This window comes from Bos indicus x Bos taurus, chromosome 25 (assembly GCF_003369695.1).
Source record: "Bos indicus x Bos taurus breed Angus x Brahman F1 hybrid chromosome 25, Bos_hybrid_MaternalHap_v2.0, whole genome shotgun sequence".
NCBI classification, from domain to species: Eukaryota; Metazoa; Chordata; class Mammalia; order Artiodactyla; family Bovidae; genus Bos; species Bos indicus x Bos taurus.
Genome location: NC_040100.1, coordinates 4,065,855 through 4,091,320, shown reverse-complemented (window position 1 = coordinate 4,091,320; position 25,466 = coordinate 4,065,855). Strand labels below are relative to the sequence as shown.

General features: G+C 59.5%; 1 protein-coding gene across 2 annotated transcripts; it reads left to right on the top strand.

The window, feature by feature from the left end:
• The first annotated feature begins 11,423 nt into the window (after nt 1-11,423).
• On the top strand, nt 11,424-24,757 carry ZNF316 (zinc finger protein 316). 2 transcript variants are annotated; one of them, XM_027527496.1, is made up of 6 exons: nt 11,427-11,533; nt 15,460-15,769; nt 15,979-16,097; nt 17,248-17,374; nt 17,865-17,978; nt 20,605-24,757. In XM_027527496.1, exons 2-6 carry the CDS (start codon nt 15,487-15,489, stop codon nt 22,929-22,931), a joined length of 2,970 nt encoding a protein of 989 aa, XP_027383297.1. In that variant the 5' UTR covers nt 11,427-11,533; nt 15,460-15,486; the 3' UTR covers nt 22,932-24,757. The 2 variants fall into 2 exon arrangements, with proteins under 2 accessions (XP_027383298.1, XP_027383297.1); XM_027527497.1 differs by lacking the exon at nt 15,979-16,097 and having other exon boundaries at nt 11,424-11,533.
• The last annotated feature ends 709 nt before the right edge of the window (nt 24,758-25,466 follow it).

Below are 25,466 nucleotides of genomic sequence, written 5' to 3'. Positions count from 1 at the left end.
GTGGCGAGTGTGCTGGGTCACCTGGAGGGGTGTCGTGAGGACTGAGGCCCCTGCCAGCCCTGAGAGTCCCTGGCTCTAAGACTCAACAGTCAAATGCTCTCAGATGCCTTTTTACCATCTTTGTCTCCCCTTGTCTTCCAGCTTTTGCTTTCAACCTTCCTGCCCTCAGCTCTTCTTTGCTGGATGACCCTAGGGGCTGCTGAAGCCTCTTGACCCACGTGTGTGGAGAGCTGGATGTACCTGGGGATTGCCTCCCCCACGGTGGCTCTTGGCCAATGAAAGACAGGTGTTCAAACCAAGCTCCTCCTCTTCCAGCCAGCACTGCTCGGAGGCATGGATCATGGCCAAGCTTGTCTGTGGGATCCCATGCGAGCATCTCTGCAGGGTTTGCCTTGAGACTCGCCCTTACTCTGCTTCTTCTCCTTTGTGGTCTTATTTCCTTTACTCAGATACTCACTGGGAGCAGGGCCTTAATAAGTCACTCACGCCTGTAATCCTTGTTTCAGGGTTTGCTTGTCAGGAGCCCACCTTCAGACTGATGGTGTTGACAGTGGGCTTAGGAAGTGGAGTCTAAGGTGGGGACCATGGGCTTGGAGCACTCTCCCATCGCAGCAACAGGCTCTCCCTGTTGTGACTCCTGACTGCTATCATGATGGACAGGACAGGATACCAGCTGAGAGGGGCTGCCCAGCTCATGTCCTCATCCTGAGGACCTGGGATACGCTAGAGAATGGTTATTCTAGGGACTGTGGGATGGGTTGGTTTTGCTGAGCACCACTGAAGCCATGATGCGGGTGAAAGAGAGGCTCGGGATCACAGTTATCAGCTGAAGGCCCAGAGGGTCAGTCAGGAGGCCTCTGTGCCGTAAAGAAACTAAGTTCCTCCTGCCGAGGACCGACTACCAGAGACCGGGGACAGGGCCTGAGGCAAGAGGAATGAAACCTGGGTAGGATTGGGGATGTCCTTGAGCACACATTCCCCCCAACTCTATGGGCCTGTGAAAGTGGCCTGATTTCCCTGGCTAAAAACACCAGCTCTGGGGATTTGCCTGGTGGTCCAGTGGTTAAGAATCCACCTGACAATGCAGGGGACCCAGGCTTGACCCCTGGTCAGGTAATTTAAGATCCCCTATGCCATGGAGAAACTAAGCCTGCGTGCTGCAACTCCTGAAGCCCGTGTGCCACAACTAGAGTCTGGAAGCTGCCACGAAAGATCCTGCACGATGCTGCAACAAGGACCTGATGCAGCAAAGAAAGAAAGAAAATGTAGTTTAAAAGCATCAGCTGTGCCTCTTACTTTGTCCAGAGACAGTTGAGGCAGGTGTTTTTCAAGACACTACTTGTCCTCCTATAATGAAGTCCTAGGCCCAGCATGGCTTGGCTGGGGCAATGCTGGCTCTGCCAAGAGTGGGGAGGGATTATTTGCCAAAGGAGCTGCAAGTCCTGGCTAATACCTCCAGGCAGGAAACAGGGAAGTACACTTGGGAGTGGATCTAGAAGGCGAGGGGCTGAGAGTGGGTGGCATTTTAGGCTGGAGATTAAGACATGCTTCTGGGGCTTCCCTGGTGGCTCAGTGGTAAAGAATCCACCTACTAATGCAGGGGACACGGGTTCAATCCCTGGGTCGGGAAGATCCAACATGCTGCAGACCTACTAAGTGCACACGCCACAGGTATTGAACCTGTGCTCCAGAGCCCGGGAGCCGCAACTACTGAGGCTAGAGGACCCTAGAGCCCTTGCTCCCCAACAAGAGGAGCCGCCACAATGAGAAGCCCGAGCACTGCAGCTGGAGTAGCCCCCACTCGGCACAACTAGAGAAAAGCCCGTGCAGCAACAAAGACCCAGCACAGCCAAAAATAAATGAAATAAAAAGACATGCTTCTGTGTCCTCTCAGGCCTGAGAAGGAGCCCCAGGAAATTTGCCTCTCGGTCCTTACCTCCTCCTTCTGACTTTGTGACAAACTTCCAGAGGTGACTCACGCAGGTGTATGCAGGACCAATACCACGTGTATGGTACCTTGGAACAAATTTTAAAATGTGTCCCTCTTCCCAGTGGAGATAGCCCACTCCAGGTCCACGGCTTTGTAGCGGGGAGGCAGGCTCCCTCAGAGCCTTGGCCCTGGCGAGGTCTCCACCCCACCTCCTCCCAGCATTTTCAGCCACCAAATCGAGTGTTTCTTTGTCCTGAGTCAGCCTTTACCAGGTTCTGTCCTGAGCCCTAACCCTAACCCTAACCCTAACCCTAACCCTAAGTCACAGGGGAGCTCTGCTTTTCTGGATTTATATCACACCTTGTCTGTTCTGTGCTGGCAGCCAGTTAGACGTGACTAATTCATGTGTGTTGAGAGATATCAAGGGAAAATTAAAGACAAGAACATTAAGGAGTTTGACTTGAGGAATTTTGTAACGGAGTTCAGACCTTACAAGGCTGGCTCATCAAGTGAAAAAAAAAAAATACAGTGGGAAAAAATTAACCCCCGCCCCCAAATTACTGAGAGTATAATTAGTCTCAACTTTTCATGTAATGATCACATCTCCAAGGGTTTGCAAAAGGTAGAGAGAGGGTTGTTTCTATGAGGGGGCTGGGAAAGGGCTCAAGGTTTCACCTATATTGGGCACTGGTGTGAAACAGAGGAGCTAAGTATGAAGTCCTTCCTGTCTCTTTGGGATGTGTTAGTCACATTAATGGCAGTAGGGAAGGCTGTCATTTTTCTTTCTTATCCAGTAAATATCTCTGGACTGACCCTGGGCTGTACTTATGCCATATCAGGGACTGGCTGGCTAAGCTCAGAAGTCTCTGGTAAAATGAAGACTCTCCAGGGAATAAGGTAAAGTCAAATCTATAAAACAGAAAAGAGTTCAACCCTTAGTACTGTCTTTGCTTCCTTTGAGTCAGCTTGGCATCTTTTAGAAACTAGCAACGGTCCTCTAGTGAGGACTTGGGAATTGGAATTCTGCCTGCCAGTTACTACGTGACAACTTCCCTTACCTGTAACAAGGAAGCAAGAGTATCCATTGTTCCCGGTTGTTGTATGTCAAGCAGGTAAAATATTATATGCAAACGAACCTAACCTACAGTAGGCACTTGGAATATATTTGTTGCATCTAAAGCAAGAAACCAACACATACTCTTTCCTCTGGTTGGATTTTCTATGAGATAAGGCTTTCTACTATCCCAAGGTTTAAAAGTTTAGACATTGTAGAAAAGAGGACTTTGTGAGGCCCCAGATGGTAGAAGGGCATAGTGATGCCCTTAGGATTCTCCCTTGCAGGTCGAGTCTGGTAGGGTTCCAGGTGACTCTATCCAAGGCCGTGACATCAGCCACCATGCAGGTATCTCCCCAAAGCTCTGAACCTGAGGACTCAGTCTCCTAGACTTGGACGTTCCAAAGATCTAAGGCTCAGTAAGTCCACGTGGAGCACTCCACCCCTGATTTCTCCCTTTGGTGCTGGCAGCACCATTCAAATTCGCCTGAAAAAGAAGTAACTTTATTTAGTTTCTACGTTTGACCGCACCGTGTGCTATGCAGAGATCTTAGTTCCCCAACCAGGGATTGAACCCATGCCCCCCCACCTTGGAAGCCTAGGGTCCTAACCACTGGTGTGTGTGTATGCTGAGTTGCTCAGTCATGTTCAACTCTTTGTGACCCCGTGGACTATAGCCCAACCAGGTTCCTCTGTCTCTGGGATTCTCCAGGTAAGAATACTGGAGCGGGTTGCCATTCCTTCCTCCAGGGGATCTTCCAGACCCAAGGTTCGAACCCAGGTCTCCTGCAACACAGGCAGATTTCTTTACCACTGGACCGCCAGGGAATTCCCAAGGAGTAAATTTTAAGCTCATCAAAATTAGATGTAAGAAATCAAATGGTTTCCAATAAACAAATCTTATACTTTTGCTTTAATAAAATGTCCACTCTGTATGTCTGTAAACAGCTTGGGGGATGTATATGAAAATGCATGCATGAAATAGAGTTCACGGCGGGAGTGGGGGTATCATCTGCCTAGTTCTTGCCTTGCCCTCCACGGGGCATGCTGATGTTGAGGAGGCTGTCAGCCATCCAGTGCCTGTCATGAATTCATTCTGAGTGTCAGCCTTCCTGTGGTTCACCAGCAGGGACACGGGCATGTGGGAGTTATGAGACATTTGGAATTTGTGAGATCCAGGATGGCTCTGTCTGAGCATATGGGCTTTGAGTAAGCCCCACCTCTGCACAGACTCATCCCCAGGTGCAGACTGACTTCAGGGGCTGGTCCCCCAGCTGGGCAGAGCTCACTCACACTAGGCTCCTAGGCCTTGCTTAGCTGACACCTCCTGCAGGAAGCCCCCCTGGATTCCTTCTGGGTTCTCATGCTGTGGGCTGGCAAAGAGTCTGACACTGAGGAGTGCTGACCAATGTCTCCACCCAGCCTCCACACGCCCCTGCCCGAGGGAGAGGACACTAGTGCCACCGTCAGAGAGAGCCAGAGCCGGACAGTGATCAAAGCAGTAAAAACAAACTGTACTCAAGACCTAAGGCAATAGGAGAAAAGAGGGCTCAGAATAGAAGCGGACTCAATCCCGAACACCACAAGGACAAGCAGAGATTCACAGCCAATGTGCAAGGTAGGAGGAAGCTGCTAGATGGAAAATTACTAAGAGGAAAGGAACATCAGGGGCGGGGTGGGGGGAGTTCTGGTTAAACAGACCCGACAGGATTCTTGCTGAAGGCAGGCCAGGGTGTTCAGACATCACCTAAGGAATGGTGGGGGTGAGGACTCTGATCAGATATGATGGTGATCTGATACCAGGGTGAGGATTCTGGCAAAACTGACTTGATAGGGTTTCTGCTAAAACTGGGCAATGCAGAGACAGACAAGGGAGCCCCAAGGTGGATGAGGCTCAGACTAAAAGTTTGGTGGAGAAGGGAGTCTTTTGCACACCTGGCTTGTGCCTCCTCTGTCTGCAGTCCACACTCCACCCCTGCCTGTTCCTCTCTGCCTGGACCTGAACCTCTGCCCCTGATTGGCAGACATTTTTGTCATTTCTGTCTGTACCCAGGCTGCGGTTTGGGGGGGAAGCTGTTTGCTCTTCCTTTCTGCCCTCTGCTCTGTCCCCAGGCCCAGCATAACTACGCTTGCCCTGAACTGCTGGCTGAGGTGCTAGAATGGACTTGACACCCAGGCAGGTGCAGGCATCTGACAGGGGGCTGGGGCAGGGAGGGACTCCCTCTGCAAGGATGATGGGCAGAGTCCATCACAGCAGCATCACAATCGCAGAACCAAGAGATGTTCCCAAAGTGATCAGGATCCCCCGCTATTGGCCATTCCCATTTCCATAGCTTAACTCTCATCTTGTGCCGGAGACTGAATGTTTGGGTCTGCCCCTTACCCCCAACTCGAATTCACATGTTGAAGCCTAACCCCCAATGTAATATATTCCATCATTTTGGAGGAGGGGGACTGTGGGATGTGATTAGGTCATGAGGGTGGAGTCCTCATGAAGGCTATTAGTGCCCTTATAAAGGGAGCTCCAGACAGATCACTCACCCTTCTCCCAGTGTGAGGACTCAGCGAGGGGGCCCTGGCTCTGAACCAGGAAGAAGGTTCTCACTGGATGCTGAATCTGCCAACACCTTGATCTTGGACTTCCCAACCTCCAGAACTGAGAGAAATAAATGTTTCAGCCCCTCCATCTATAGTGACTTTGTTATAGCAGCCCAAATGGATTAAGATATTTTGTCACCTTGAAGCCCTGCCATTTCCCACCTGGGGCACCTCAACAGCCTTTGGACAGCACCCAGTCACCCACCTGGACCCCTGCCATTCCCACCCCCACCATCCATCTTAACAAGTATGACCCACCTCTGCCCGATGCCTTTGTGGGCTGCCAGCTGTCATGGGGCCCTGCCCCCTCCCTAGACCTGCCTCAAGTCCCCCCACCCGTCCCTCCAGCCAACAGGTCTTGCTCAGGCCTGGTCTCCCCTGTCCCCACTGCATCCCAGTCTCCAGCCATCTTTCAGGCTGGGCTGAAATGCCACCTGTCCCCTGAAGGCATGGGGACCTCCTCACCACGTCCCCATATGGCTCTCACAGTTAGGACTCCAGGACTTGCCGTCTTCTGGGCCGGGAGGCCCTGCACCCCTCCTTGCTGTGTTTCCCCTCCCCAGACCTGCAGGTGCAGGAGGAGTTCATGCTGAGGCCAGCCCTTCCCCCTGCTGCTTCCCCTCTGCCCAGCCCACCTCCACGAGCCTCTCACCCTTTTAAAAATGTTTATTTGTCTGCACTGGGTCTTAGATGCGGCACCGGGAATATTTGACCTTTGTTGCAGCTTGTGGGATCTAGTTCCCTGATCAGGGATGGAACCTGGGCCCCTTGCACCGGGAGCGTGGAGTCTTAGCCGCTGGATCACAGAGGAAGTCTCTCCATCAGCCCCTTTTCAGCACCCCCAAGAGAAAGACCTCCAGCTCAAGATTAGTGCTGGCTGGGCGAAGGGGCAACGTCCAGTTTGGGTCTCTCTTTTTCTCATTCTTGCTGCTTCCTGCTCTCTTGAGCCGCACAGGCCCTGGCAGGCCCTGTCCGCCTCTCTCTCCTCCCTCTTTCTGGCTCACAAGCAGCAGGCTGGAGGGCGGACCAGCCCCAGTGCAGGCCCGCTCACCCTCCCTTTCTCCCCAGATGGCCTTGTGTTGGCAGAGGTCTCGAGTGGGACTGGGCTCCCTTCCTCAGATGGTCCTTGTGTTTCTGGCCCATCAGCCACCCCTTGCAGAGCCAGGCGACTGGCAGCACTGGGTACATCTAGATTTTCTCATGTCCCCAAATGGTATCAAACCCCTTGTCCATCTCCAGTCATCCACAGCATGGAATACTGACGCCTCGTTTCCATTTATAACTGTGATCCCAGGGCTCTCTGTCACTGCCAGGTAGGAGTGTAACCCTGAGTTTTGACAGCCCTCAATGTAAATTCAGGGCTTTCCCAGTGGCTCAGATGGTAAAGAAAATGAAAGTCACTCAGTCGTGTCTGACTCTTTGCAAGCCCATGGACTATACAGTCCATGGAATTCTCCAGGCCAGAATACTGTAGTGGGTCGCCTTTCCCTTTTCCAGGAGATCTTTCCAACTCAGGGATCGCACCCAGGTCTCCCGCATTGCAGGCGGATTCTTTACCAGCTGAGCCCCCAGGGAAGCCCAGGAATATTGGAGTGTGTAGCCTATCCCTTCTCCAGCAGATCTTCCCGACCCAGGAATCGAACTGGGGTCTCCTGGACCGCAGGCGGATTCTTTACCAACTGAGCTATCCGGGAAGCCCTAGATGGTAAAGAATCTGTCTACAATGCGGGAGACATGGCTTCGATCCCTGAGTCGGGAATCCCTGGAGAAGAAAATGGCTACCCACTCCAGTATTCTTGCCTGGAGAATTCCAAGGACGGAGGAGCCTGGTGGGCTACAGTCCATGGGATCAAAAAGAGTTGGACACAACTGAGCAACTAACGCTTTCAATGTAAATTCAGATGGTCCCAAAGCCGAGCCTGCCTGTGGCTGGGGCTGGTGCCTTAGCTGAGTCTAGACTCAGCAGTTTGGTCATCAGGTTCTCTTGGGAACACAGTGACTCCCACAGGCCTGGATTTTTCCGTTGCTGGTCTCACCCCTGCTAGCCTCCCTCCCCCATCAGTTTTCGCACCTCGTCCTGCAGCCCTTCTGCCCCCAGAAGGTTCTCACACGCTTCGACAAGATCCTTAGGGCTTGGTGAGCCACGGGGCCCCCATCTCCCCCAGTCCCCACCAACTGGAGTGAGCACAGGGTCCCACGTTCATCCACGCACAACGCGTACTAGCCGAGTGTAAATGCGTGGACATACACCCAGACCAAAAACTCCCGTTGAGAATGAGGGACAAGCAAGGGTCGGGCGGCTGGCCTCAGAGGGCTCGAAGGATGCTGTTGAGAACCCACAGGAAGAGGTGGCCAGAGAGGCCAGTGGCCAGGACTGCTGAGTTCTTGGAGCCCAAGCACAGGGCCGCACAACGTTTTGAGGAATACCACTGCAAGATGCAGGAAACGGGGAGGGGAGGAGGCGCGTCAAGGCTGGAAGCTGGATCTCTGGCTCCCCAGCACCCCGTGAAGACAGGCCTGCCTGGCAGGGGTCCTGCCCCAGGGTCTGTGCCCACAGGCACCTTCGGGCAGCCAGCTGTGACCCCTGGCAGCTCAGGACTTAGGTGCTTGGCAGAGTCAAGGCCAGGTGACTTCAGATCATGCAAGGCCCAAGTGTGGTCTATTTGGGACAGCCCTGAGTAGGCACAAAGGTGATGCCAGGCCTGTGGGGCAGGGAGGGGGTCACCTGCAGAGGCTCAGCCAGCCTGAGGCTGTTGGCAAGGCCCGTACATCCAATCCAGGTCCAGTGGAGCGTAGGAACGGAATCGGGTGGGATCACAAGAGTGGGGAATTTTATTTGATTCCAAAACAAACAAACACTAAGGAGCCTGGCAAGTGGCTCAGGTTTGATTCCTACAGAGGAGTGGGCGGATGCCCTGAGCACACCTTGCCCCTGCAGTCTTCATAGGCGTGAGGCAGAGGAGGACTGGAAGCCGCATTGCGACCTGTGACACGCTGAACATGGAAGGCTCCGGGACCTCCGTGTGGACCCTCACTCTGTCCTGCACGGGCCGAGCTTTGGGGACTCTGCCTGTCACAGGGCAGGACGAAGGAGAGGCTCCGGGGGTGGAGGTGTGGGGAGGAGACCCTCAGGGAGGGGAGGAAACCACAGGGCCCAGGACGGCAGCCTCTCCTTGGCCTCGAGAGGCTGGTGGTCAGCTGAGGGAGGAGACTCGGGTAGGGACTGGGCAGGGGGGCGCTGCCCAGTGGGCAGAGTTGGTGGACTCCACAGCTAGGAACATCCGCAGAGATCAGAGGAAGAAATCGGCTCTTAGGGAAGGGGTCAGGTGGGAACAGGCCAAGAGGACAAGTGAGCAGACGCCACGGTGCCATGGGGGTCTCTGCCGGATGAGGTGGAGGGTTCGAAGACAGGGATGAGCTGTCAGTTCTGTTTCACCTGCCCCCTCCCCAGTTTGGGCTTCCCAGTCCATTAAGAATCTCTGTCAGTTAAAAATCTGCCTGCAATGCAGTAGACCCAGGTTGGATCCCTGGGTTGGGAAGATCCCCTGGTGGAGAAAATGGCAACCCAGTCCAGAATGTTTGCCTGGAAAATCCCATGGACAAAGGACCCTGGCGGCCTATAGTCCATGGGGTCACAAGCGTCAGACATGACTTAGCAACTAAATCACCACCACCTCCTCCCCCATTTGTTTCCTATCTGGTTCTGGTGCCTGACTGACTTCATCCCCTGTCCCTCACATTAGGAGTGGACTTGACCAGTGGGCAGCACTGGTAGGGTGGGAAGGAGAGGACAGGCTGGCGCTGCAGGGGGAAGGGGCCAGTCGCACCCCTCCCGCACAGCCCCAGCTCCTCCCCGGTGACGCCACCTCCAGCCTCCAGCTCCCTGCAGGCCTCCTTCCCCACCCGCCCCTTCAGGTCCAGGTGCCAGTCTCCGGTGCCTCCATTCCTATTGCTCCCCCTTTCCTGGCTCTGCTGCTCTCCTGGGTTATCTCCCCTTCAGAGCTTCTCAATGGGACCACCTGGGGTGGAGGGGGCTGGGGAGAGGGTCCCGGAGTCCAAGGCACAGAGGCCCACAGGACCAGATGGGGAGTGCCATGGACAATGGGCCTGCAGAAAGGTGGGGGCGGGGGGACGGTGGGCATCCACAGGACCAGATGGGGGGTGCCATGGACAATGGGCCTGCAGAAAGGTGGGGGCGGGGGGACGGTGGGCATGGAGCACCTCAAGCCCAGTCTCATCCACTGGGGCCGGTCACTTCTGAGGGCCCGGAGCGGGACCCTGCAAACCACAGGTGTGACACTGGCAGAACTGATTTTTTTTTGCCATCTTTTAATGAGACCTTCAATTTTTAGTTTTTAAAGATTTTTTTCTTTTGATGTGGACCATGTTTAAAGTCTTTATTGAATTTGTTACAGTATTGCTTCCATTTTATGTTCTGGCTTTTTGGGATCGAGGTGTATGGGATCTTACTTTCCTGACCAGGGATCAAACCCCTCACCCTCTGCATTGAAAGGCAAAGTCCTAATCACTGCCAGGGAAACAACATATATATATATCTGCTTTGTTGAGATATAACTGACATATAACACTGTATTCGTTTTAGGTGTTCAATGTAAAGATTTGATGTATACTGTGAAATGACTGCCACAGTAAGTTTAGTTAAGCCTCATCACTACACACAGCTACCCTTTTCCCCTCCTTGTGATGGAAATCGCTGTGCAGGCAGGTCTGAGTCCTCCGTGGTCTGAGCAGACCCACAGCCAGATGCTGAGGGTCTGGAGGGGAGAAGCTGTCACTTCAAGCAGGTATGAACCCTCTGAGAGCCGAGTCAGGCTGTAGTGTTGACAGTCCTGTCTTAAGGGGTGGGGGTGGGCGGGCATTAGTGAAAATAGAAGAAAAATGGTACCAGTGCAATGATAGCTGGGCAAGGCCCAGGGCCCAACCTCCGTGGGTGCGAGATGTCACCATAAGACAGCAGCTGTGGCCCTGGGGGGTGGGGGTGGGGGGGGGCAGATACAGGTAAGTTTTGGGGAGGGCTGTGGACATCCCGAGTCTCCCACCTCACCTTCTCATACCTCCTGGGCGGCCATCTCCCCCTCCCGCCTCCCTCTGCTGGGGGAACACGTCCCTTCCTAGAAGCAGAGCCTCTTCCTGGTCACTTGGAAAGCTTCCAGATCTGAGGGCTTATTGCATTCATCCAGCGACCCCGGCCCAATGGCTGGCCCCCTCGGTCCGCGTCCTCCTCCATCCTGGGAACACCCCCCACCTCTACCTTCTAGCCAGAGTTGGCCCCACGCGAGCCGTGGGTGTCCGGCCCACCTGCTCTTGTCCTGCTGGCCCCTGCCCGGCAGGGATCGGCCCTGCCCTGTCCGGATCTGAGGGCACGCGGGCCTGCACGACGCCTCCCCGAGGCCACTCATAGGGGTCACCTCCTCCCTCCACCATCGCGGGGCCTGGGATGGAGCCAGCCGGCTCTGGCGCTCAGCAGAGCTCCTGGAATTGCGGTTGAGGCTGAGCGGGTTCTGGGGAGCGGCGGTCCGGCCAGGGACCCGGCGGGCGTCTCCAGGGCCAGGGCGGGGCGGGGGGTCCCCGGAGGTGGGGTTGGGTCCTGGGAAGGCGCGGGGGCGGTGCGTCGCGGTCCCCAAGGCCGGGGTCCCGGTGCACACGAGCGCGCGGACTCAGGGCCGAGGGCGCCCTCGCGCGAGGGGCGCGTCCTCTCCCCCCACGCACGACCCTTTGAGGCCGCGCTGGACCCCGCGTGACCGGAAGTGCCCCCCCGTGGGCACTGGCGAGGCGGAGCCCGGCGGCGGCACTTCCGGTGCCCACGCGCCGCCGCCGCCGCGCAGCTCCGGGGCCGTCACTTTGTGTAGCGCGGGGCGCGCAGGCCCCGGCCCGGCCCCGGTGTCCGGCGGCGGCTCGGCGGCTGGCGCGCGCGGTGAGCGGGCGGCGCGGTGAGTGCGCGGCTGGGCCGGCGGGCGGCGCTCGCGGGCGGCAGGTGCGGGCGGGCCGGGCGCGGGCGTGGGGTCGGGGTCGCGCCGCCCCTCGACGCCGGCGCGCGAGGCCGCGGTGAGATCGCGGCGCGCGGCGGGGCGGACCTGGCCTGGACCTGGGGTTGGGGGGCCCGGAGCAGCGCGCTGGCCTGGCCTTGGGCAGCCGCGCCCACGCTCAGTGCAGCCGGTGGACCCCCGCCCCGGCCTGCGCGATGGGGGCGGGCTCCGACCCCCGGGGTCGGTCCGGGTGGGCAGCGCGGAGTAGGCGGGCAGCAGAGGACACACGCGCGCTAGTCCTGGGAGGTGCCCTCCACGGTCTAGGCCGGAGGGGCGGGGGTTGGGCCGCGGCCGCCCCCGGGACACACCCATCCAGAAGGGGCTGTCACGGCCTGGCCCCTACTTCCGCGGGAGGCGGGGGCCTGATCAGCCCCTTGAAGGGGTAGAGATGGCTGGGCTAGGCGCCCCCCGCGAGCCTGCTTAGTGACCTTGGGGGCCTTGTCTGGGTCTTTCCTCTTCAAATGGAGGCTCCGGTGGGCAGCTTGGCCAAGTCTTGTACCGCCAGGAGGCAGCTTGCGGAGCTCACTCCTGGGATCGGATGGGGTCCTTCCTGGGGTCGGATGGGGTCTGGGCTGCCCCGTGTGGTCGCAGAGATGGGAGAGGGGCTGGCGTTTGGAGGAGGACCCAGTGGGCAGAGGAGAGGGGAGGTATGCATGGTCATGCCCTGCTGTGCCTGTGTGGGGAGACGTTGGTGCTGGGTTTAGTTCAACAAGTGTCGGCAGGTCTGGGGCGCTGGCTGCCAGGTGAGGGGCTGCCTTTGGGCAGCGGGCATGGCCCCGCGGATACACCTGCACCAGGGGCACACCAGGAGAGTAGAGGGGCCCAAATCGTGGACAAGCAATGAGGATCCTGGTAGTCAAGGAAGAAGATGGAAGCCTGGAAGGCCTTGAATAACGGGTGGGGCCAGTGAGGCCACCAGAGGGTAGGAAGGGGCCCAGCTGCCCCTGCGCCCACCCATTCCTCCTGCTGCTCCCCATAGGTTTCCTGGATGTGGGATCTCAGTGGAGAGTTGCTGAAAGTTTCCCAAGTTTGCCGCTTGCTGTCCGTAGGGCAGGCATCTTGTCACTGCCCCCCTCCACCCTGTTCTAAATTCTGCAGCATGGTACCCTAGGGTGCAGCCCCGCCCCACCTCCCAGGCAATAATGGTCTGGGATGACCTGCGGGGTTATGTTGATCAGATTGCTTACCTGGCTTACCTGAGCGGGATGCCAGGAGGTGAGTGTCAGGTGGTCTGGCAGGTTGGAAAGAGAAGAGAGCAGAGTGTGCAGCACATACCTGGCTTGGGGAGGCAGAAGGAACCTGGCACCCAAGTTACTTAGTTACTTTTTCAGAACCGTTCTATTCCAGATGCTGGGTCAGGATGGAGGGATGTCTGGCTGGGCGGTCGGCAGGGTGACTGCCCGTCTCCATGGCAGCCGGGTCTTTCCTTCCCTGATCACCAGCAGGTGCACCTCTTAGGAGAAGAGCCCTCAGGGCCTGACCTCCTTAGACGCACCACCAGTGGGTTCCAGGGTGAAGGACCCTCAACAGCAATTAGTCTGTTCTGGAACGTGATGTGGGGCCAGAATACTGAGTCTTAAAAAGCTTATGTTCATTGCGTTGACCGCAGGCTTTAGAATCATTCCTTTGGTAAATATCTGAGTGCTCACTCTGTCTGGCACAGAAGAGATTTGAGAGAGGAGCAGAGGGAGCTTCTGCCCACCTGGAGTCGACTATGTGCGTGGGGAGACAAGCAATAGCAGATACTTCAATAAGTGTATTAAAATGTAGGTGCTGAGAGCGCAGAGTCCCGGGAACTGTGCATGTCATAGGAGCCCAGGGGGCTGCCTCCAAAGGCCCAGTGAAGAGGGAAGGAGAGTGCCAGGGAGCGGGAGCGGCATGTGCAAAGGTCTCGAGGTGGAACGAGCAGAGAGTCACTTTATTCCAAAGCCACGAGTCCTCAGGTGCAGGCCCGGCCTGGGGGCGCCTGCTGTGGGAGAGAGCTAGGCAGGAGGGGCTCTGCTGGGCTTGGCATGGCATCCGGGCTTAGCCTGAATTTGCAGCCTGAGGCCTGGATGAGAAGAGCCTCCCTCTGGGCCTGAGGTGAGTGGCGATTGGGAAACCTCTGCTGAGTGTTTCTGACACCCTGAGTGCTGGGTAGGGCTCTGTCCTCCTGCAGGCGGCCAAGGTGACACATGCACATGTGTTTCTGCAGCTCAGGCACCTTCACGTGGCCAGAGAGCCACGGAGACTGAGGACATGGGCTCTGCGAGTGACTGGGGCGGAGGGTGGCCCTCCTGGGTGTAGCTCCCACGACCGGCGCCTTTAGTCCAGTGATACGGGACCTAGGACGGGGCCAGCGTGAGAGTCAGGACAGGGGGGCTTCTGGGTGCCCGTGTGCCCCCGGACTTGGGTCCTGGTCTCTGGGAGGAGCTGTGCGAATGCTCAGAGTTCCCTCCCAATTACACTGTAGATTTTAAAGCGGCAGCTCAGAGCACTTGGGAAAAATGAGCGCACGCTGCCTTATTAACAGAGACGATGAGCTGTGGTAAGAGCTAATCAGTGAGCACTTCTCCTAGGAGGTGCCCGGTGGTCTGGACTGTTCTCGTGACTGGGGGGCACCTTTCTGTGGGGGCCCCGTCCTGGATTAGAGGTTCTGCGGCAGACGCCGTGTGCTGATAGAGCTGGCTGAGCTGGGGTGGGCCCTGGTGTCCTCTGATCCTCTGGGGTTCCCACTCTCTGCCCAGGATCCTGGGGTCGCTGTGTTTGGAAGTGACCCCATTCAGGTCTGAGAGACTGATGAGCCACGCTGGCTGATGGCCCTTAGCCTCTGCGCTTTGCACTCAAAGCCTGTGCCTCTGTCTTGTCCCCAGCGCTCCACTGGGGTTGGTGAAGGATGTGCAGGTGGGAGAGAGGAGTGGCCCCAGGGCTCTCGGCCTCCCGTCCGTCTTGGGTCCACAGCCCCAGGCTCTGTGCCCCAGGCAGTGTGGCTGTGTCCCCCTCCCTCCTGAGTGCCTGGCTGAGCCCTCAGTGACATCCACGTGAGTTTCAGGTGCTGTGAGTCACCGGAGATTTGATGACTCGACGCTTAGGGTTCCCGGATCCCTAAACATGAACAGGGTCACCAGGCGTTTTATTTCACCTTTGCTGGTCCAGCGATGAACCAGATTTCCATGACCTGCTGAGCTTTTTCCAGGTGCCCTGGACGGCACGAGGGGCGAGGGCTGTGCCACATGCCGAAGGGGCCTGACCTGCTGGCTTGGCAGAGCAGGTGCTCCCAGCAGGGTGGTCTCACCTTCCCCGCCCAGAGCTGTGGCCCGCACGCTCAGACCTTGGCTCCCATACTCCCTGCTGCCAGGTTTGTGTCCAGAGCTGAGTGAGCATCTCCTCCACTCATACATCGGGTGAGCTGTTCCTCACAGGCTGTGTGGACCCCTTTCACTTAATCTTAGCCAAAAAGCCAAGAAGCGATTGCGTGCGCCCCTTTCTGCTAAACACAGGCTGGACCACCCTCTGGCACATTGCCTGGACTTTATGCTTCCACATCCTCGTGGATAAAAAATGCAGGATTAATCCCCAATTTACTCCAAGAAAGCACGGTGGTTCACAGCACGCCTGTCGTGCTCCCAGCAAAGAGCCACGGCCGAGTAACGGGCAGCATTTCTGGGGACAGAATCTATGTTGTCCCCCCTGAGAAAGCGCTCAGGGGGAAAGGAAAGCGCTCCTGTCCTGGTGCCCAGTGCCCCGTTACTGCACCTCAGGGCAGAGCAACCCCGCCTCCCCAGGAGGGCTGCAGAGCCCCGGAGCAGATGCGCGGGGGCGGCGCGTCACCGTCACCGTCTGTGTTTCAGGCGGAGTTGAGGCTCCTGGCAGAGGCGATGGCAGCCCCTCGCACGACTCCAGACTCGCCCGCCGCCCAGCTGGAGAGGCTGGACGGATCGGAGTGTGGTCCTGACCAGGAGGAAGAAGAGGAGGAAGGAAAGGGGGACCAGGTGGAGGCGCTGGAGGAGCGGCTGGCGGAGGAGGTGGTGGTGGACGCAGATGTGGAGGTGGACGCCACGGTGGAGGCGGCGCTGGCAGGAGAGCAGAGTCCAGCGTCGGGGACCCAGGAGTGCCCCCACGGCGGCAGGGACACCGAGTCACCGGGCCTTCAGGAAAAGGGTAAGAGAAGGGAGCTGACCCCTGGGGAGGAAGTTTCAGGGGGCTTTAGGGGGCAGCCGGGAAGAGCTCTTGGACAGGGCAGAGCCGGGGCTGCGGGATCAGCGCGCCGCACTTGAAAAGGGGGCGTGGCCAGGAGCTGCCCATCCTGGCTGGATGGACACGTGTCCGTCCGAGGCTAAAGCCAGGCCCTCAAGAGTCTCTCCGCTCAGCCCTGCAGGCCTTCCGGGCTCCAGCCACGCCGAGGGATGAGGACCTGGAGCGGGAGGGGGAGGGGGACGAAGAGGAGGAGGACGAGGACGAGGTCGACTCCCTGACGTCTGGGTCTCAGGTGAGCTGCCCCCTGGTTTGGAGCTCAGTTAACCAGGCAGGGGTTCCGGGGCAGAGGGAGGGGGCGGGATCCGCACCTCCTGTTGCGGAAACCCCCTGCTGGCAGGGCAGCGGCTCTGTGGGTCCCAGGCCAGCCCCAGCTGTGAGCGGGGTCAGGGCTGCGGGAAGCAGTTGGCCGTCTCTCTGAGCGACTTCACTTTCACTTTTCACTTTCATGCACTGGAGAAGGAAATGGCAACCCACTCCAGTGTTCTTGTCTGGAGAATCCCAGGGATGGTGGAGCCTGGTGGGCTGCCGTCTATGGGGTCACACAGAGTCGGACACGGCTGAAGCGACTCAGTAGTAGTACTAGTAGTAGTCTGAAGCCCAGGAGTTATGGTTCTGCTGTCCTGGGCCTGACGCTTCCCAGGCCACTGTCCTGAGTGGGCAGCAGTGCCCAGGGGTTATGGTTCTGCTGTCCTGGCCTGACGCTTCCCAGGCCACTGTCCTGAGTGGGCAGCAGTGCCCAGGGGTTATGGTTCTGCTGTCCTGGCCTGACGCTTCCCAGGCCACTGTCCTGAGTGGGCAGCAGTGCCCAGGGGTTATGGTTCTGCTGTCCTGGCCTGACGCTTCCCAGGCCACTGTCCTGAGTGGGCAGCAGTGCCCAGGGGTTATAGTTCTGCTGTCCGGGCCTGATGCTTCCCAGGCCACTGTCCTGAGTGGGCAGCAGTGCCCACACTCTGCTGGTGCCAGTTGCCCACCCCGGCGTGAGCTCTCACACCGCTGGTGTGACCCCTGGCTTGAGGCAGACAGTGATGCGGGAGGGGTGAGGTGGCCATGCAGCATAGCTGAGGGGTCCTGGTCGTCGTGGTCCTGGGACTTGGGCATGAGACCCCGTGCTGCCCCACCTGAGCTGAGCGATCTCCTCTCTGAGCCTGAGGTCCTGATTGCTGAATGAGACTGGCCTGGGTGAGGCCTGGGAGCCCCTAGTTCCGCCGGGCGTCTGTAGGCTTGCCAGTGATGGGGTGCTGGGCTGTGTCCCCGTGAGCCCCACATTGAAGGGCGAGCCCAGTTCCCGCCAAAGTGATCTCCTGTCCTGTCTTCATGGGGGTGCGCCCCTGCCTCTCACCCAGCTCAGGGAAGGGCAGTGGCCAGGGTGCTTTGTTTCCTAGGGGCTGGTGACCTTTGAAGACGTGGCTGTGTACTTCTCCCTGGAGGAGTGGGAAAGGCTGGACGCAGAGCAGCGGGAGCTCTACAAGGAGGTCATGCGGGAAAACTATGGGATCCTGGTGTCCTTGGGTGAGCAGAGCCCTCCGTCCGCAGGGGGCATCCTAGCCTGACGGCTGCCTGGGGCTTAGCTGTCTGAGGGTGGTTTGTGGAGCCCGAGGATCCTGGAGAAGGGGTTGCTGGTGCCTGCTCACCTCCTAGGGAAGCCCTGGGGACCAGCCTGGCTTCCGGCCAGGGTGTGTCGCGAGGGGCTCACTGTGGCCCGGCAGCACCGTGGCCCAGGTTCCATGTCCTGGGGAGTGGCTGGCCCAGCGCTGGTCTCTGTGCTCCCCTTAGAGGCCTCAAGGGGTGAGGAGTCCGGAGGCAGAGGAGAGGGGTGGGGCCCCCTGTGGACGGTGGTGTGTGGAGGGGGCTTGGCAGGGGAGTTGGGGGTGTGGGAGTTCCAGCGGGGAGGTGGGGAGGCAGGTTCTGGAAGGAATGGGACAGGAGCGGTGGAGGCAGGCCTGTGCGGGTCGGGGTGCGAGTACAGCCCTGCAGCTGCCCCCTGTTCTCTTTGGGCCAGGATACCCAGTCCCCAAGCCGGATCTGATCTTCCGGCTGGAGCAAGGAGAGGAGCCGTGGGTCCCGGACAGCCCGCGTCCCGAGGAGGGAGACATCGTCACTGGCGTCTACACAGGTGAGCGTGACACAGAGTCTCGCAGGTTTTCTGGCAGACTTCAGACTGCATCTTTGCTGCAGCTCTAGAGAGGGGCCTGGTGCTGCTGGTCTGCGCTGTTGGGGGGCTCTGTGGGGACTGCACGGCGCTGGGGGCTTATCCCTGCCTTTGAGAGTTGGCTCCTTTTGGTTCCAGTCTGCAGAGGCCCAAGGGCTGGGGAGTCTGTAGCAAACTTTGAGGCTCCTGTTACAAGTCTTTAAAAATAATGCTCTCTCTTTGCCCTGCCCTCTGGTGGGTTTTGTGTGCCTGAGGGTCAGCTTTTGTGGCTTCCCCACCCATTCGGCCATTTCCTCTCGCTGGGAGGCCTGGGACCGGGGGCCAGCGTTCCAGAGGGCAGTGTTCAGGGTGGTGGATTTCTCCTGAGAGCCCGGACCCGGCTCTGTTCCTCCAACTTTCTGGGCCTCATTTTGTAGTCGGGTGGAGAATAAAGAGTTTGAAGGAAACCTGTAGTTTCCTGCCCCAAGGCTGTCGGACTGTTGGTTCCATGGCGGTGCTCCACGGGGTCTGTGAGCTGTTCCAGGAGGTCGGGAGGTTCAGGGGAGGCCCGGGCACAGTGCGTGTGTTTGCTTTAGTCTTGGGTGATGCTTGCCTCGTGCGGGCTCCGGACGTCTCATGCCACTCACGTACCTGGAGCAGCATGTAGATGTTTTAAATTAAATACAGGAAGACATAAACAGCGCTGTGCCTACGCGTGTACTCTTCAGAGTATTTCCTCGTATACTGTTTATTCTCATAACAGCTCTGTGAAATAGCAGGGGAGGAATGATTGGTCTCACGTGACAGTGGAGGACATCAACTTTTAAAGTAGTGATTCAGTCACTCGCCCACGGTGGGCTCAGGCCGCGGTCCTTACGTTCCACTGTGCTGTGGGCTGGCTTTCCTGCCCTGGGTCCCCAAGTTCTCTGGGTCCCTGTGGGAATGTCCCCTGGCCTTCAGGATTGGGGGACAGGCCTCTGGCTGGTAAGAAATGCTGCTGCTGCCTCTAGGCTGAGACTGGGATGTAGGTGATATTTCTCAGAGGGTCTTAGCGGGAGGTGTGCCCTGTTTCAGGGGTCCAGCTCTGAAATGCCACCTGGGGACAGAGGGACTGCAGGTCTTCATTGGCTGGTCTCTGAACATGTGGTTGGGTGTGTCCCCCTTCTCCACATGTCTTGGGGGGAAGTATGGGCAGGTTGTCAGGCTTGGAGAATGGCCCCGGCTGAGGTAGTCCTCACCTGGTGTCAGAGTCCTCAGGAGTGGACGTGTCAGGGAGACGAGGTGCCAGGCTCCCTTCCCCAGGGTGCACTTGTCCACTCCGTGCCGTGGGTCCTGGAAGAGGCAGTGGAGAAAGCCCCAAGCCCTTTGTCAGAGCACCTCCTCCACCCCGGCTCCAGCCTCACCAGTAGACCTGATGGGTCCTCACTCGAATCCCACACAGGCTTGCATCTGGGAACTCGGGAAGCCCTGTCCCCACCACAACCTGGAGTGATCCTTCCAGGTGCTGGAATTCTGAGGTGGACTGCGTGGTGCGTGGCCGTGGTAGACAGACGCAGGCAGAGTGCACTCGAGGAAGGTGGCACACAGGTGCTCTGAGCACCGGGGGTGCTGTGGGCCAGGTTCCTTGTGTGACGTAGCGCCTGCTCTGTAAATACCAGTTCCTTCCTGGGTGTATCATGACGGCGGGTGTATCATGACGGCAGGCATATCATGACGGCAGGCATATCACTCCATTTATAAACCGATTCTGTGTCCGCACTCCTCACTGAAGGGTGAGATCAGGAAACTGCTGGTGGAGGAGGGACAGGATTGCGGGGCTCTGGGACGGGTCCTCGGCCTTCTACGATGGGAAGATGTTTGTAGCTCACCCAGTCTTGGTTTGGGACCATTTCTCAAGTGCACAATGGCTCAGAAAAAAAACAAACAGGATTCAGGGAGGCTCGTCTCTGCCCGCAGAATAGCCGGAGCATAGTTAGGGTGAGTGCAGAGAGCTGAGGCCTCCAGGCCCTTTAGGTCTTTGGCTCAGGGCAGCCTTTCTTGGTTCTGCTCTGGGGGTGGGAGCCTGAGGCTGGGGGAGAGGGACCGAGAGCCAGAGAGACGCTGAGCAAAGCTTAGGTGCTCACAAAGTCAAGCCCTCCGTGACCCGGCCGTACTGGCACTGGGGTCTTGGCTGCCTTGGGCCAAGCAGGCCAGGAGTTGGGGTTCTCCAGGAGACAGGGGGCTTTGGGAAAAACAGAGCAGGCATCTCAATCTATTTTTCTGGCCTGTGGGCTCACAGGAGCCCCCAGGCAACGTCACCCACCTTGTAGGTGTCCCTGTTCTTCAGTGAGGTGGCAAGCCCTGGAGGGAGCTGGAGCTGTGGAAAAGGGATTTGTTGAGTCCATGTGAGGCAAGTTTGAGAAGGGAAGGAACACCAGCCTTCTTAGGAGGGACAGAGAAATCTCCTGTCTGCAGAGTTCCTCCTACCTGGGGTAGGGACGGAGGCATCCTGAATTCGGCCCAGTGCTCCAGGAGCCTGGGGTCCCACAGAAACAGCTCCTTGCAGGAGCCGGTAAGGGGCTGCTGGCACGGTGTCTTCTCACCTCTCCTGTGGTCTTCTCGTCGCCTTCAGGGGCCTGGTTCTGGACCGACGACATAGAGGACCACGAGGAGGATGACGACGAAGACTTCCTGGCAGAGGTGGCAGAGGAGGAGAACGAGCCCCCGGGGCTGTGGTCAGCGGCCTACGGAGTGGGCGATGTGCCTGGGACCTGGGGCCCTGATGACTCGGATTCTGCGCAGACTCCGGAGGGCTGGGGTCTGGACCCCGGGGGGCTCGGGGTCCTGGCCCCGGGATCTGAGTCGAAGCCCTTTCTGCCGGACCGGGAGCCGGGTGCGAGCCTCCTGGCGCCCTGGGCATTCCCGGCCGCGGTGGCCGTGCCAGCTGGGCGCCCGGAGACAACGTGCGATGTGTGCGGCAAGGTGTTCCCACACCGGTCCCGGCTGGCAAAGCACCAGCGCTACCACGCGGCGGTCAAGCCCTTCGGCTGCGACGAGTGCGGCAAGGGCTTCGTATACCGCTCGCACCTGGCCATCCACCAGCGCACGCACACCGGCGAGAAGCCCTTCCCATGCCCGGACTGCGGCAAGCGCTTCGTATACAAGTCGCACCTGGTCACGCACCGTCGCATCCACACGGGTGAGCGGCCTTACCGCTGCGCCTTCTGCGGCGCGGGCTTTGGGCGCCGCTCCTACCTGGTCACGCACCAGCGCACGCACACGGGGGAGCGGCCCTACCCCTGCCCGCACTGTGGCCGCAGCTTCAGCCAGAGCTCGGCGCTCGCGCGGCACCAGGCGGTGCACACGGCCGACCGGCCCCACTGCTGTCCCGACTGCGGCCAGGCCTTCCGCCTCCGTGCCGACTTCCAGCGCCATCGACGGGGTGGCGGCTGCGCAGAGCCCGGCAGCGAGGGCCCTCGGCCGGAGCCCTGCAGCGAGACGAGGCCTGCGGCGGGGCCCGAGGAGGCCGAGGTGGGGCCGGAGGGGCTGGAGGGGCCTGAGATCGATGAGGCAGACGGAGAGACTGAGGGAGAAGCCGAGGTGAGAGAGGCGGCGGTGGAGGCGCCCACCCCACGGAGCAAGGACGACCCCGAACCGGACAGGCGGTTTCTGGGGCTGGGCAACGGCCTGGGGGAGGGCGAAGGCCCTTCCTCGCACCCGCTCGGCTTCCACTTTCCCATGCACCCCAAGTCTTGGCTCCACCCGGATGGCTTTCCGATCCTGGGCCTCCCGGACTTCGGGGAGCGGCTGCCGGCCGACGGGCGCCCCCTGCCCGGACCCCTGGGGGGCCGGCTCTCCCTGGTGGAGGGCGCCGGGCTGGCCTGCGACCCTTTCGGCGGTGGGGCCGGGCCTGGAGGCGCCAGCGGCCTGCGTGCGTTCGGGCCTGCAGTCGGGGGACTGCTGGCGGAGCCGGCACCCGCCGCGCTAGCAGAGGAGGAGAGCCCGTGGATCTGCTCCGACTGCGGCAAGACGTTCGGGCGCCGCGCGGCTCTGGCCAAGCACCAGCGCTACCACGCGGGCGAGCGGCCGCACCGCTGTGCCGATTGCGGCAAGAGCTTCGTGTACGGTTCGCACCTGGCGCGCCACCGCCGTACGCACACCGGCGAGCGGCCCTTCCCGTGCCCGGAGTGCGGTGCGCGCTTCGCTCGCGGCTCGCACCTGGCGGCGCACGTGCGCGGCCACACGGGGGAGAAGCCCTTCGTCTGCGGCGTGTGCGGCGCGGGCTTCAGCCGGCGCGCGCACCTGACGGCGCACGGGCGCGCGCACACAGGCGAGCGGCCCTACGCGTGCGGCGAATGCGGCCGCCGCTTCGGGCAGAGCGCGGCGTTGACGCGGCACCAGTGGGCGCACGCCGAGGAGAAGCCGCACCGCTGCCCCGACTGCGGCAAGGGCTTCGGCCACAGCTCGGACTTCAAGCGGCACCGGCGCACGCACACGGGCGAGAAGCCCTTCCGCTGCACCGACTGCGGCCGCGGCTTCGCGCAGCGCTCCAACCTGGCCAAGCACCGGCGCGGCCACACGGGTGAGCGGCCTTTCCCGTGCCCCGAGTGCGGCAAGCGCTTCTCGCAGCGCTCGGTGCTCGTGACGCACCAGCGCACGCACACGGGTGAGCGGCCCTACGCCTGCGCCAACTGCGGCCGCCGCTTCTCGCAGAGCTCGCACCTGCTCACCCACATGAAGACGCACCGCGGCGCGGCGGGCGCGCCGGTCCAGGCGCCCGCCGCGCCCGTGCCCAAGGCCGAGGCGCCCGCCAAGGGGCCGCCGAGCGCGGGCACAGGGACCGGGCCCGGGGAGCACGGCAGTACCCTGCTGGAGTTCGCGGGCGGAACGAGCTTTGGCTCCGAGCCGACGGCCGCCTTCGCGGGGCCTTCGGGCGCCTACGAGGAGACCATCCTGTGAGGGCCTGTGACGGAGGCGCAGGCCGCTAGGCCGCCGGCCCTTTGCTCCTCTGGCCTCGGGGGATGCCGAGGGCCCCAGCCCTGGTGCGGTGCCTTACCCTCAGCCCCGGTGCACCGGCCTCAGGCTTCCCTCCTGCTCGGCCCTAGAGAACCGGCCGCCGAGCTCGCATGGCCGTGAGGGGGGCGCGGGGGGCGAGGCGAGCCGCGCGCGGAGCCGATGGGGCAGGGGCGGCCACCCCGACGGGAGACTGCGACATCCCTGGATCGATGCGGTGAGGCCACGCGGTGGGGACGGCCGGCGATGTTATTTATTTTACCCGGGTTCGATTTGGGTGGTCCAGGGGAGAGGTGGCATGTGAGTGAGTAACGGGGGTTTAACGTAACGGCGAGGGAGGGGAAGGCCTTGCGTCAAGGGAGGGTGGGGTGGTCGAGGGGTTTGGCTGACGACTTCTTCCCATTCCTCAGCGGGAGACTTCAGGGATCTCCTGGCCCTTCAGAGTATGTCCAGGAAGCGTTAAGGACTGTGCGTGGCGAGGGGAGACCTCGTGGGTTTTCAGAGGACGGTGTTCCTCCCTAATCCGGGGTAGGGGAAGCAGAGATGCACTGGGAAAGCTTTTGTTCTGTGACCGCGGATATTTATTTCCACTGCTTGTATGGCCTGAAGAATCTGGAAGGAGGAGAAAAAAGCCAGAAACCAAACCGTGGCCCCGTGCAAGGTGGGGTAGGATGGGGTAGCAGGTGTCCACAGGGTCCCCAGGGACCTTGAAGCCTTACTCTCCAGGGTCCTCACTCTGCTCACCCCACTTGAGCCCGGAGATCCAGCCTGGTGGTGTGGGGTTTAGTCTTAACTCCCCCTTGGAATTCTTTGGTGCCCTTACCCTGGGCAGCTGGAGGCACGCACTCAGAGATTCCCCCCCAGCGCTGCCTTTGGCTTCCCGGCTCCTCTGCTCGCACAGGGGGGACATACAGGGCCCTGCTCTTCTGAGCCCGTGGCTCACTTAGATCCAATAACCCAGTGTAAAGTGACAGAGGTCGGTAGCAAGGTCATTTAGGGCTATGAACGCCCAGCCCCCCACCCCCAGGCTCCTTTCACTCTGCCTTTGTTGTCCTTCTACTAGAAGCCAGCAGTGTTTCTGTTTAGATTCCCATTTCACAGAGTGGGCGGTAAGCCGTCCACCTTGGGGGGTTCCGACCTGAGCCCGTGGCTCAGTGACTGACCAAGTATCCAACTATGCAAGGCCCGCGGCCAGCACCCACCTTCCAGGCCGGCCGTTTGAAGCCACCAGGTCACCTGCGAGACACCTGCCCCACCTCCCTTGATGTTTTTTTGGCCAATGTGAGTGGGGCCAGAAAACCGAAATTTTGAAGCAACCTTATTCCCTTCTAGACCTAGTTCCTTCTGTGTTAGTGTAGATGTGGCCGTGGGGTCTGAGAGCCGGCAGCCAGGCTGCTAGAGGCTGGGCGGTAGGAGGCAGCGTAGTCACCGTAGTCGGTGGGTGGGAGGAGGGCCTGGACTGCCAGATGGTGGTGGTGAGAATTATTAGCCTGGCTGATGGGGGTGGAATGGGTGGGGTGGGTGGTGAGGAGGACAGGGGTTCCCAGGGAGGCGCCGGCAGTGTTGGCTGGTGCCCTCTGTCTCTGGCCTCTCTCTCCCGCTGTGGGAAGGCACCTCAGGAAGGGCCCAGGGCAAGGTGGGCCAGCCCTGCTTGGCCGGGGTCTGGTCCATGCCCATCCTGCATGGCCCAGCCTTTGAGCACAGACCTGCAGCCCCGCCCGCAGCTGTCGGCAGGAGGAAGGACCTAGCTTTAATAAAGAGTGGACAAACGAGCCTTGTGCCTGGACTGCGTGTTGTTGCCCCTTCTCCGGCCCCTCAGGGAGGCACTTCAGGGCTTCAGGCCCGTCTTGTTTCTGCAGATGATCTTAGGAGTGTCTCTTTTCAGAACCTAGAATTGGCCTGTGCGGAGTCAGCCCAAGAGAGCTTCAGCCCCTGCTGCCCCTGTCCACCAGGCCTTTTCGGGAGTCCCCAGCAGGCCTCCACACTGCCGCCTACTCCTTGTAACACGCACACCTGTGTTGGGATATAGCCTTGTTTAGGGTTATTTTGGCCAGGCCCCGTCCCTGGCAGTCCAGACCTCTCTCCTGAGGCCCCAGCACCACATAGGTTATCCAGGCTCACCTGCTCTGTGCCAGGCCAGGGCTCACCTCCCTGCACCTCAGACACCTTCCTTTGAACTGTTTCATTGACTTCTCACCACACGGTGTCCCTGCAACCAGACCTGACCCTCCCATCCTTTCCCCAGGGAATTGAAAAGTATGAACTATGAAGTCAGTTCTCTTTTCAAATGTGGTTTGGAAGCATCAGAACAGAACCCAGTATTTCAGTAGCAGATGGACATTAAGACCTAGTGTAAACTGGACAGCCCTGAGGAGCTTAAAGGCTCTTCAGAAAAGTTATTCCCTGATAGAGCGTACAGTTGTCCAGCCAGATACTTGATTTTAGGGGGGAAATAAGGCAATCCTGATGGTTATAGAAAAG